Raw genomic sequence first — 13,516 nt, forward strand, 5'->3', positions numbered from 1 at the left:
TTTAGAACTTTGGCACCCACTATTCAATTATATATAAGGAGAGATGTGAATGTTTTAGACTCTGAGTGGGTATCTTAGAAGGTGAATGGACTGTGTAAAAGGGATGGTTTTTTTCTCAAACCCCAGTGCTTTCTTCTGGAAACCACTTCTACAACTGTAGTGGGAAAACTGCCGAAAAGTTCTGTCTCTTGTTCATTTAAGTTAATGGGATCTTTATTAATTCATTCTAGTTTCAAGAAACTTGGGGAAGTATACATGCCACCCAGCTCAGGGGAACAGAAGTGCCCTCTCTTGTTTTGTCCCAATAACTGTATAGTGTAGATTAGTTTGAGATATTGTGACTGGCCCAAGACTACCTAGTGAGCTTCATGGCTGGCTGAACAAGGGCATTTTAACCTGGCTTCAGATTTTTACAATGTGTTTTAAGCACACTTAAATTCCAGCTACATAGAACCCACGTGGAATGGAGCCCACTTAATAATTTGGTCTCCGATTCATACTAGTGTAGCCTGAGATTGAATAAAGTAGAAAGCCTACTTTCCACCATCCCTTAGTGCTGCAGGCTTAGGTTTTATACCTAGCTTAGGGGAAAGTGCTCAGTCTTGGTAATAACCAGTATAAACGGAAATCAAGAGATCAGATGAGAAAGTGATGCCCCACACCATGTTGATTCTCAAGATCCCCTATCCCCCAGGAGGAGGATTTCATAGAGATCAGTGAGCTGCAATGAAAGGAGGGAGACAAGAAATTTCTGCTGGTGGAAACTTTAGTCTGGATCTGGCCCTAAGTTTACTAACGGGAATGATCAGCAAAACTCAAGCAGTCATGATAATATCAAGTATACTGTAATGGTATAAATCAACACTGTGATTCCCATGTGGAAGTAAGTGTTCCTGATATCCACACATCTCTGTGTATCATTCAAGAAAGGGAGACAAGATCTTGGAGTGGTAAGACAAGAAGGTAGAACAGAAAGGATATTTATTTATTTATTTATTTCATTTATATCCCGCCCTCCCCGCACGCGGGCTCAGGGCGGTTTACAACACGAGGTGTAATACAACACCACAGTTAAAACAATTAAGGCACACAGTGCAATAAAATACAGTTAAAACAATTAAAACACAGTAAGCAACTCCCAAGGATCCATCGCGACTACCATACTCGCTCCCTATTGCTCACCACATAGGGGTCAACGAGGGGGATGCTGTGGGCCATGATGTTCAGACGGCCAGAACGGCCCAACCCAGCAGTACTGCTTTGCAGTCCCCCGTTGGTGGTGGTGGTGGCGGCGGCGGCTCCTATTCGAAAGCCTGGCGGAAGAGCTCCGTCTTACAGGCCCTGCGGAACTGTAACAGGTCCCACAGGGCCCTGATCTCCTCCGGGAGCTCATTCCACCAGATAGGAGCCACCACCAAAAAGGACCTGGCCCTTGTGGCAACAAGCCTGGCCTCTTTAGGGCCCGGGGTCACTAGGCGGTGTTGTGACCCCGACCGAAGTGCTCTTTGGGGCCTGTATGGGGAAAGGCGCTCCCTCAGGTATGCCAGACCCTGGCCATGTATGATATGAAGATTCAGCATTGGTCTTGTTCCCTAGGCAGGAGTGCAAACATCCAGGCAGCAAAATAATCCTCAAAATAAATGGAAAAAGGGAGAGGGAGATGAGCCTTGATGTGAGTCCAAAGCTATCAGAAAGACAGAGACATATGACGGAGTGTCTAGAACCACAATGTGGTGAACCCAGCAGGAGCCCACAGGAACTTCAGTTTGGTGAAAGATTCTGACCCTGGTTATAAAGCTAGAGGCTTGAGTTTAAAAACAAAAATAAATACAAGTTCTTTTATCACCAGAGTTGGAGGAGGATTCAGTTTTCCTTACTTGTCCAAAGGCAGGAATGAGTTTTTAGGTCCTGGGGAAAGTTCCAAATAAGAAAAGCAAGGGAAGTCTCTGATCTTGCTGAATGGAAGTTTTGGGGTGGGAAGTTCCAACACCCTATGAAGTCTGAGAACCTGTGAGTGGGAAATACTAGTGCAGGCTTAGTTATTTTCTGTGGTTGAATTCTAGAATGGTACAATTCTGTTACGGTCAAGTAGCTTTTTGTTTTGTTTTGTTTAAAGTTTTTATTATTTTTTGTTAATAACATAAACTTTACATACATCAAATACTTTTTGCTTCTAAATTAATAAGGATAATTGCTAGCATTTCTAACATCTATTCCCTCCATACAGCATTAGTAAATCACCATGAGTCCGACCATTATAGAACAACTGCTACAAACTATAAATACAGCCATTTATGATAGATCTGTTTAGCAGGGAGAATATCATTCGTTACCATGTAGTCCAGCACAGGGGCCCATGTCCTAACAAAGTAGCTTTGATTAATAGTTGAGCTGTCCTGATTAATACTCTTCCCAACACCAGGAGATCTTTGTCTTCTGCTGGGAACAGTTCTTTCCAGGAAGTATTATTTAATTAGGCGTGGTCTTACTCCTACTAGCCCTCAGGCTTTTAAGGGGCTCATGGCCAGAAATTCTGTTTCTTAGCCTCATATCATTAACAGACCGAGGGTTGGATCCAGCCATCTTTTTCATCCTGTCTTGTCCAGTGTTCTTCCTTTGTACAGCCCCTATTCCACATGGCAGTTATACATGCAGGTCCCGTGATGCACAGCATAGCTTTTGGGGTGTTCAGAGGGGATCCTCCTTCCCATTTTAACCAGCAAAAAAGCTGTCTAGATCCATCTCATAGGTTGGTCTCACATCCTCAAGTTGTAAGGGAAAAGAGAGAGAGTGACAAAAATGAAAGCTCCGTGGCAACACCTAATTATTTGTCCCTTACAGCACTCTGACTGACTCTGCTTTAGACACCCCTATATGAGAATAAGATTTTCTGTTTGGTAAGAAGGTGAGTCAATAAAACAGAATGGCCTTCCACAAGCTATGCAAACTGAACTATTCAAGAGGGATTTTCTGCACAGATAATAGAGTGGGTTAAATGGTACAAAATGGTTCACAGACTTACTTGGATAAGAGGTTGGGACTAGGGTTGCCAGGTCTCCACAATATGCCAGCGGGGGTGGGTGGGAGCCTTCCGGGAGTGGGGCAGGACTCCGCCCCAAACAGTGATGTCACGTGGTGACATCCCTGACATGGTGACATCACGTAGAAGTGATGTTATCACATTGGGGATGTTGCACGGCAACACTCTGGTTTGAGGGCAAAACTCTATGGAAAAATTGTGGTCAAACCATAGAGTTTCACCCTCAAACCAGAGCATCACCGCACAATGTCTCCAGCTCAATGATGTCACTTCCGTGTGGCATCATCGCGTCAGGGATGTCACCGTATGATGTTGCTGTTTGGGTGGTGAGGTCTCCCCCACCAGTCAGCTCGCTGCTGGCAAGCAGAAGCCCCCAAAAGCAGCGGATCCCCCACCCCTGCCTGGGGGATGGGAACCCTCATTGGGACTGTGGTCTACACTGCTGCGTATAGCTTATTGTAAGTAGAATCCTATTATGTAATTTCTGTACTGCTTAACGTGTCTTGTTAATACTTATGCTATTGTTCAGTTCTTTCTGATGGTTCCAGACTTTTAAAATCCTAATGCACTGGTCTCATTTTGTTGATTGTATTGACTCACTATACGTAGCCTGCCTTGAGTCCCTGTGAGAAAATCAGACTATAAATAATGTAAATAAATCAAATAAATAAAGCAGAAAATTGTCTCTGTATCAGATGTAATTCTGCAGAGAAGAGAACATAGCACAAATCTGGCATAGTTTCAAGTTACATTGTACATTGAATCCTGTACTTCAAAGCTGCCTTCTGTCCTTTGCATTAATATTCCATCCTGTCATCGATCAGTGGTGCAGGTGTGAGGTGTGTATATATCATTAAAGTCATTTCATGATATCTTTTGAAAAAATATTTGTAGATGAAGTAAGAAATTAGAGTGAATGAAATGAAACTTCTTCAGTGCAAAGGACAATAAAATAAGCTTTGTGGTTATTTTAGACACAGATGTTAAAGAACTGGATGATGTCTTTGGACTTTGTGGACAAACTGAACACAAACTGAACTTCCTCCGAAAGACTGTGCCTCAGGATATGAAGCTTGTGCTCATTGGCCACTCAATTGGTTGTTATATTGCTCTTGAAATGATCAAGCAAGCACCAGAATTGGAGGTATGTAAGAGACTACTTAAATTTGTCAATTACTTTTTCCTCATTTTTGTAGCAATGAGTTTAGTACTTCAGTTTGTTGGATATGTTTGATTAAGAGTTTTATGATGCTTTTAATTTTGTTTATTGCAAGCCAGCTGATCTCAGATGAACATATGTAATATAAACATAAAAATAAATACCAAGAATGACAAGAGTGGAGAAAAAGCATCCCGTGTTGAGCTGTGAGATTCAGATGCGTTTTTCAAAATGAACGGGAATCTCATGGCACTTTGCAAACTGACCCATTTTTATTACAGCAAAATTGTTTCATGGTCATGCATGCATGGGCTCCTATCCCCTTGCATGTCTGTGCTGCAACAGAAAAACTCAGCTACCCCCCGCTGGAACGTGTTTTTTCCAGGAAGCAGTTGATGGCTGGGAAACACTGTGAAGTAACATGCACACTATGTCTGTCTCTTTCAGTCAAAAAACCTACAAGCAGCTTCTGTAGGAACACGCTTCTTATCTCCTACTATTTATATAGCTAAATGGCATTTATTTACCTCCTGCAGGAAGGTAGACTTTCTTATCGACACCTCCTCCAGTCCTGCCATACATGCAAATTTTGCATTATTTCCGCCCCCTGAAGATCAAATTTTTCGTAATGACTGAGGTTCCAGTTTCAGGGTGGCTGTAAGACGTACACATACCACGTGTTTGTGTATGTTTTACACCCATCTCCTGCTTTGAAAGTTCAGTTGTTCCCAAACTGTTCCTTTTCAGCTGTAAAATAAACACAAACTGTTCCTTTTCAGCTGTAAAATAAACAAACAGAACATTCTAGAGACCATGCATACTTTTTCATTCATCATCTTTTACTCAAGTAGTATTACCTAGTTTCAGTTACGTTGAGTCATTTTCTTTTACCTGCGGACACCGCTTGCGGAGTAATTCTTTGTTGAACCCTTCGTTCAGTATGTTTAGGACACTTTGCAAAAGCACTGCATGTTTTAAGTTAACGTATGGCATGCCACATTTAAGATGTGTTCAACAATAGAAAATATTTGTGTAAGCCAGATTGTTGTGCAACTTCTGTCACCTTGCCAAAAATAAGTTAACTGTTATGTTTTATGACATATGAAGTGTGATAATAAGAAACTTGTGTTTCCATCTCTTCTCTTATTTTTACTGGAATATTTTATTCCCAGTAGAGTTCAAGCACATATGTGTAGTTTAGTAGCTGAATCATTTGTGTATGCGTTTGTACTTTCACTATATTATTATATTACAGATCCTTTTTTCCCCTTTAGTCTTAAATTCACTGTTTTCTTAAGAGGCATTCATTGCTATGTTCCCTTGTTCAGAACTGAAATTTAATGTGCTGTATTTATTGTTTTAGTACCTCTCGGTTTTTATGTCCTCTGTGCACTTATTTAATAAGGTTTATTTGGGGGAATTTTAAAACATTGCTGAAATCCAGAATGAATGTTGAGTTGCCTGTATAAAAGGAAGCAATAGTCTGTTGCAGGTAAAAATAACAATACCATCTGCAGACTGAATATGTGTCTCTCTCTTCCCTGTACCCTCTCTGGCCTACTCCAGATGATCTAACTGGTGTGTGTGTGTTGGGTAATGCAGTGTTCACGGTATTAAAAATTATTTAAAATATTTAGATATTTATATACTGCTTGTCTTCCCAGTGAGGACCCAAGTGGTATACATCCTTCTCCCCTCCTTCTTTTTATCCTCATAACAGCCCTGTGAGGTATGTTAGGCTGAAAGAAAGAGATTGGCCCAAGGCCGTGCATCAGACTTCCATGTCAGAGTGGGAATTTGAGCCTGGGTCTCCCAGGTGCTACTCTAACCACTATGCAACTCTGGACTTCATGCCGCACTCATAATCATGGTGATCAGTCACACCCCATAGGGGTGTCAGCCTTCAGGTAGAACCTGGGGAGACCTCACAACTGCAGCTCATCTGCAAACTACAGATACCAGTTGCCCTGGAGAAAATGGATTCTTTGGAGGGTGCACTCTATGGCTACTGAGGTCCCTGTCTTCCCCAGGCTCCACCCCCAAATCTCCAGGAGTTTCCCAAGCTGGATCTGACAATCCTACCCTCCATCCCCTGTCAGTGGCCGGGGGGAGGGGGGACTGGCAACCCTTCCCCTCAGTGCACTTGCATGTTAGATATCACACCAGCATAAGGACCCGTGTGGATAGATTCTAATATGTACTTTCCAGTTGTGTCATCTCTGCACTTCAGTTCTGTGGTGTGCTTGTGGAGCCTACAGATGTTGGCCACTGCCTATCAGTCTCTGTGCAAACATAATGTCCAGCATACTGATATCAGGTGTGCCAGAACTTTTGACACAACAGACTATCAATAGTCTGGTTTTGTTAAATTGTCATCATTGTTCAGCTTTTCTGCTTGGCAGTTTTATATGTTTGCATCACTGTTAGGAAGTTTACAGTTCAATCCTGTACAGTTCAGTCTTCAGTGATGTCAGTGCTCTTAAACCTTTACTCTGTCTGCATAGGATTTTGTGTCTGGTTGCAGCATAGAGATGGCAGTGTTGGGCTTGTTTGTGGATAGTCGAGGTTTCCCAAAATGGCCCCATTGTGAAAATGTTTTTGATCCACACCAAGGTGTCAAGCTAGGTATTAAACTCATGATATTAGGTTGTTTGTACAGCATTAGGAGACTTGCAGTCAGAAAGAAGTTACTAGACTAAAAGAACAAATAGTTGGAGGCATCCCATATTTTCTAATAAATTATGCTCATGGAAGCTTAAACTTTGTTGGTCTTAAAGGTGCCACTGAACTCAAACTTTGTTCTATTGCTTCAGACCAACACGACTACCCATATGAATCCATCTCTTGTGTTATGATTATTAACATAATAATCTCTATATATAATAAAAGCGTTCTGGTGGTGGCACTCTCCAGAACATTCCGCACGCTCCTGAATTAGTTGGCGCCCTGGTGTGTCAGTCACAGGGCCTCTGTCTCCACTGGCTGCATTGCTGCCTCTGTGGATGTTGTTCCTCCCACAGAGGCGGCACCCGACATCTCACCCTTACTCTTCTTCGAGTGGACGGATGGGTCGGACGCTCCAGCTGCCGGGGGCCTCAGCCCCAGTGCGCCGCCGCGACAGGCATCCTCTCCCGAGTGCGCATAGCCAGCCGGGCTGCGCGTGACCCAACGTTGAACGGCCACCCGCTCCAGCATGGGGGGGGCTCGGCCCGATCCTCCTTCTGCCACTGCTGTCCTCATCTGCACGCACGTAGCCGCCCAGGCTGCGTGCAACACAGCGACAGATGGCCTGGCCGCTCCAGCGGGGGGGGGGGCTCAACCGGATCTGACCGCCGTTGCCATCCGAGCCCGGCTACAGGTTGCCAGCTGGACTGTGACCCGACGATGGACATGCCGGCCACTCCAGCGTGCGGGGGGGGCGTCAGGCCGAGCCCAATCCTGCTGCCGTTTGCGACTACCAGTGGCTGCCTGGCCTCTCACTGGACAGGGGCCACTGGCTGCACCCAGCCGGCAAGCCGCTCACAAGTCACTCCCTCGCCCCTGGACTCTGAGGGGGCACGAGGGGGGGAAAGCAGGAGACCAGGGGCACCTACGTCGTGCTGTGCTAGGGCTCGTTGTCTTCCTCCACAACGGCCTTTGCTCCTAGTTTAATAATATTTAATAATTGCAATCACAATACAAGAACTAGTGGGCACTCAATGAAATTGCTGAGCAGTCAGGTTAGAACAGATAAAAGGAAGTACTTCTTCACCCAGAGTGATTAACACATGGAATTCACTGCCACAGGAGGTAGTGGCGGCTACAAGCATGGACAGCTTCAAGAGGGAATTAGATAAACATATGGAGCAGAGGTCTGTGGCTATTGGCCACAAGGTATAGATAGGAACTCTCAGTCTGGGGCAAGTGATGCTCTGTCATCTTGGTGCTTGGGGGGGGGGGCAACAGTGGTAGGGTTTCTAGTGTCCTGGCCCCACTGATGGACCTCCTGATGGCACCTGTTTTTTTTGGCCACTGTGTGACAGAGTGTTGGATTGGATGGGCCATTGGCCTGATCCAACATTGATTTCTCTTATGTTCTTAAATAAGTTTCTCCATCAGTTAAATTGGTTATAGAAAAGTCTGTAATTGTCAATAGCCATTTAATAGAACATTACAGTCCGTTTCAGTACTCTTTTGTCACGAGAATTTGTTCTGTGCATAAAAACTGAACTCTTGATAACTGGGTATATATAACTGCTTCTCTTTTGGTAAGATACTTAGGAGCTGTCTCCAAACAGAGGAATTTACTAGCTTTTCCTTATATAGCCACCAGTGTCCAAACCATAGATTCCATTTTTAAAAATACCGGCCCTTTAAAATTTTGTCTTCGTGCCTGTGCACATTTCAAGTCTGTGTCTATTCCTATGATACATATTTTTAAAGAAGTAGGTCATATTTAAGTGTGAATTTCACTTATTAGTTTCCGTGAAGTGTAAATTGAGAGATATAGCAATGTTAATTAACACTATTAATTATTTTAGCAGCAGAGCAAAATGTATTAAAATGTATTAAGAAAGGGAGACCTGAATCCTTATCTGCTTTTTATTTCTTCAGTCTGTAGCTTCCCCATTTTAAAAGAAATTACTTAGTGGTTTGGGTTAGGGAGCTGTTATATGGGAAATGGATATTAGAACCAGAATACACACTTGGAGGTGGCCATTATCACTGCCTGCTACAGAAAATTGATTCCCCCCATCCCCCCGTATCTTTGGTCAGACCACTTTTTCCTTCCATGGAACTAATTGCAGCTTCAGATGAGTAACTGAAATAGTTGAATAGGCAGTTGAGGAGAAGGGTTAAGTACTTCCTGTCCCGTCAGCCCTTCTCTAATCTTCCCTAATGTTCTAGGGGGGCTTCTAGCTTAGTATCTCTTGTGTTTACTTAAATCAGAGAGCTCTTGAGTCTCCTCTCATTTGAACTTCTCAATCAGAGTATACTCCTGGTCAGGGGTCATTTCGTAGAAAAAGAGCTAGGGGAACTCATTAGCATAACTCATTAGCATATGCCACACCCCCTGACATCAGGGGCCCGGCAGTGGACCTGCAAGGCCAGCGGGAGTGCGAGGAAGCCCCGCCAAGGCCCTCCCTGGCCCCAGGCAGGCAGGGGTGGGGAGAGGCGGGGAGGAAGCAACTTACCCTCCCTCTTCTCCTGCCTCCTCCTGGCTGAATGAGGGCTGGAAGCGGGGCAGCCAGAAGCAGGGGGCGGGGCTTCGTCATGTGCCCCGCCCCCTGCACCTCACCCGGGGGAACTGTGTTCCCCCGCGATCCCCCCCGAAATGACCTCTGCTCCTGGCAAGAACGTTTACTTTTCTTACGTGTTGTTGCATTTTGTGTTTAGTAGTTTATACTGTGCTGCTGTCCTCAGTGGGGACCCAAAACAACTTGTAATATAGTTCTCCCCTCCTCTACTTCATTTTCACATCAGCAACCTGATCAGGTCGGTTAGGCTGAAGGAGAGTGATTGGACGAAGGCCACTGGATGAGCTGCCATTGCAGAGTGGGGATTTGAACCTGGGTCTCCCAGATCCTATGGTGATCTGGGAGTATGATGCTCTAATACAATACTGAGAGAGGGAAAATGTGAAGAAGAGGAGGAGGAGGAGGAAGAGGAGGAGGAGGAGGAGGTTGGATTTATACCCTGCCCTTCACTATCCAAAGGAGTCTCAGAGCGGTTTACAAACTCCTTTCCCTTCCCTTCCCCACAACAGACACCCTGTGAGGTAGGTGGGGCTGAGAGGGCTCTGACAGAAACTGCTCTTTTTCAAGGACAGCTGTGCCAGAACTATGGCTTTCCCAAGGTCATCCAGCCAGGTGCAAGTGGAGGAGTAGGGAATCAAACCCGGTTAGAGATTAGGGTCCCAGATTAGAGTCCGCGCACTTAACCACTACACCAAAATTTCCCTACGTGGAATTTTGACCAGAGCTGTCTTGATATAATATGTATATCTAGATATCGGGATGGAGGGCTGCTGGGACCACACGTCGATTTAATGCTTCAGTTGACCCGGCCAGATGTAAACATGGCTGGGGCAGAAGTGGTGTAGGGCTGCCATGGATGTAGCAGCCTCTCCTCCTCCACACCAAGACACAATAAAAGTTAGGACCAGCTGGCACCAGCCCTCAACAAGGGCTTACTGGCAAGCAGGCTTTGGAGGTGGACTCCAGAGGCAGTGAGACGGAGGTGAAGCAGACAGACCCAGGCCTGGCTGCCAGATCACTCAGCACCCAGACAGAGCTGAAACCAGCAAGGAGTAGTCCTCCTGAAGCCTTATAAGATGCAGCAGCAAGGGAGAGCAGGCTGGGTGACATAGACACCAAACCTGGAGAAGGAAAAGATTGCCAAGATTTAAAAGTACAAGATGATTTAGCATGTGTGTGTGTTAATATAATGTGTCATCGCGTGATACAGCATATCTATAATAAAATAGTTACTTACCTGAGGGCTGGCGATGAGTAGCGGTAGCTGTCAGTGGAACAGAATGGAGGATCAGTATCACCCGCTCTTCATAGCAACCCCCTGTGACTTGCTGCCTTTTATTCATAGCAGTCCCATGAATCCAAGCATGAGCTTTTCAGAGGTCCCTGGAAGCTTCCTGGGAACAGGAAGAATTGGTAAGCTCCCTTGCATTCATGGTTTGTAGACTCAAACCCATTGTGTTTTACTAAGCACATTATGCCGTGTTGATTTGATTTGTATTTGTTTTATTTACTTTATAGCTTGCTTTTCTCTCTCAGATCTGAGACGTAAAGTGGATCACATGGATTAAGAGAATGCATGCAAATTCCATGAGCTATCCAGCAAGCAACACAATAGGACTAAGATCACAAAATTTAGAAACAATGCAAAAAAGAGAGTATCATTTATGATACATATGATGAGCCAATTAAATAAGTGTAGATTAAGTTCCTTGCCAGATAAACTACCCCAGAGGCCAATGTCATAGGTCCCTTCTGTTTGTCTTCATCTGTTGGGCTAGAGCCGGTTGAAAGCCATGTGTGATGATGGATGGCATCAAATTACTAAGTGTCTGAACTTTATATTTAATACTGGAGTTTGTGCATAACTGAAAAACATGCTTGCTTTTCCCATTGTTCCCATTGGCCAACGACTGGAAACACTCAATTTACATACCAGTTCTGAAAAAGGAGATGTCAAAGACTGCAGCAACGGTTGGGTCATTGCATTAATTTCTCACGCAACTAAAGTGATGCTCAAAGTCTAACAACAAAGACTGTTACCATATATGGAATGAGAAATGCCAGATGTTCCAGCTGGATTAAAAAAAGGACGAGATACTAGAGTCATATTGCAAATTTATGTTGGTTACTGGAGCATATGAAAGAATTTAAGAAGAAAATTAGCTTGTGTTTCATAGATTACAACAAAGCTTTTGGCTGTGTGGATCATGAAAAAGCTATGATTGGCTTTAAAGGAAATGGGTGCGCATTCTATTGTTTTGATGTACAATCTATACTGTGGACAAGAGGCCACTGTTAGGACAGAATATGGGTGTGATAGTGTTCCGGTCCCGACGAGAGAGGTCGCTCAGAACAGTGCTCTGGGCGTATTTCTCCTTTCCACTCTTTCTATTGACTTTTTTCCACACCGAGAAAAGCTCTCTTGTAGAGAGGGGCTTTGCAAAGAGCTTATACCGCAGGTCTGGGGTGGGTGGCGACCCCCCCAGTTAATTCTGGGTCTGCTCTGAAGCAAGAAAGAGCGAGAAGCAAGAGAGACGAAACCCTCGTCAGCTCCTGCAGCAGCCGTGACCACAGAACCCGAAGAGTCTTCAAGAGAAAACTGTCTAGTATTTCCCGAAGCTAAGTACCTTTCTAAAAATCTTCCAATTTCTGTGACATAATTTGTTTAACTTAATACAGAGCAAAGAGTAAGTTAATAAATTAAACAGATAAACGGAGAAGCACGGGGGGCTTGAAGGTGGTTTAAGTGAAGAAAGAAGCGGCTATTAACTGAATGCCCAGAAAGGGGGGGTGAAACAATTGACGTGCAAAAAGGAAAGGGAAATAATTATTACAAATATTACATAATTTCCTACTTTGTCTCCTAGTTAGCAGCATAAGCCGGCCCCTTTAAGACAGCTGTTCCGAGGTGGAGAGATTGGCCCTGATCCGGTTTCAGGCGGTGTTTGGGCGGCGTTTGGCGGCGTCAGCGACAGAGGCGCGGAGCTGTAGAGGCGAGGGAGAAAGGAGTGACGTCAGCATCCAGCGCGCAGAGAGGAAGAATCGGAGTCGGAGATTGGCCCGGAGGAGGAGCGTAAAACAGAGGGAAGGAGAGGAACGGAGAGGAGACTACGCAGCTGACGGAGAGCACCAACAGGACTTAGACGCAGGCGCAGGCTTTAGACCCGGACGCAGGCGCAGTAACAACAGAAGAGAGACTTTAAAGAGGAAAAGACCGGGAAAAGACCGGGAAGTGCAGAAATAATAGAAATAGACACTTTTTGGGGGTGTAAATAAACAGAGCGTTGAAAGAGCTAGGAGAGGCTAAAAAGGACTAAAAATTATAAACAAATAAATAAAAAAGAGGCTTCAACCATAAAAGAGATCCTGTAACTGAGACTTTGGAAACATAGGACTTAATAAAAATAAGACTAGAGCAGCTCTCTTAAAGATATATCCCCAGATGAGGAGAGTGAGCATAAGAAGAACCTGAAATTAGTAAGCTACACTAGTCAAAAATAAAAATGGCATCAGGTGCGGGGGCAGGTGCAGGAAGCAATAGAAAAGGGTCCATACCCTCTCCAGGACAGTCTGGAAATATATCACAATTAAAGACCAATACGTCTAATATATCCCAACAGTCAATGAAAGAACTGAAACAATATATTCAAGAAAGCTTGGCCCAAATGTTCCAACAAAACATGGAAATAGTACTACCAAATTTAATTAAGAAGGAAATAACACCGTTAGGTACAAGAATGGAAGAGATTGCAACCCAGATGGAGGGGATTGCAACACAAATTAAAACAGAAACTGAGGAAATAAAGAAACAGATGTCAGAGAATAAAAAAGAAATATCTAGAATTGTCAAAACCTCAAATAGCTTAGTAGAAAAGACACAAAATTTAGATATAGAAATGCAAGAAATGAAAGCAAAAAATGAGAAACTTGAGGAAACCATTATAAATTTTGAGATGGAGCGAGCTGGATTTATACTCAGATGCCAGAATATACCAGAAGAAATAGAAGAAAACTTAAAAGAAGTTCTAGCAGAATCTTTTGCTGAGCAATTAAATATAGATACCAAGGAAGAGATCTATA

General features: G+C 44.0%; 1 protein-coding gene across 1 annotated transcript in view; it reads left to right on the forward strand.

Moving 5' to 3' along the window:
* Positions 1 to 13,516, forward strand: part of LDAH (lipid droplet associated hydrolase) — a 149,484-nt gene that overhangs the window by 51,371 nt on the left and 84,597 nt on the right. The window contains exon 4 of the mRNA XM_015410077.1: positions 4,015 to 4,184. Coding sequence (XP_015265563.1) covers positions 4,015 to 4,184 — 170 coding nt within the window. The remainder of the gene's footprint in view (positions 1 to 4,014; positions 4,185 to 13,516) is intronic.

The sequence above is a fragment of the Gekko japonicus genome, unplaced genomic scaffold (genome assembly GCF_001447785.1).
Source record: "Gekko japonicus isolate JY-2015 unplaced genomic scaffold, Gekko_japonicus_V1.1 scaffold400, whole genome shotgun sequence".
In the NCBI taxonomy this organism is placed as follows: Eukaryota; Metazoa; Chordata; class Lepidosauria; order Squamata; family Gekkonidae; genus Gekko; species Gekko japonicus.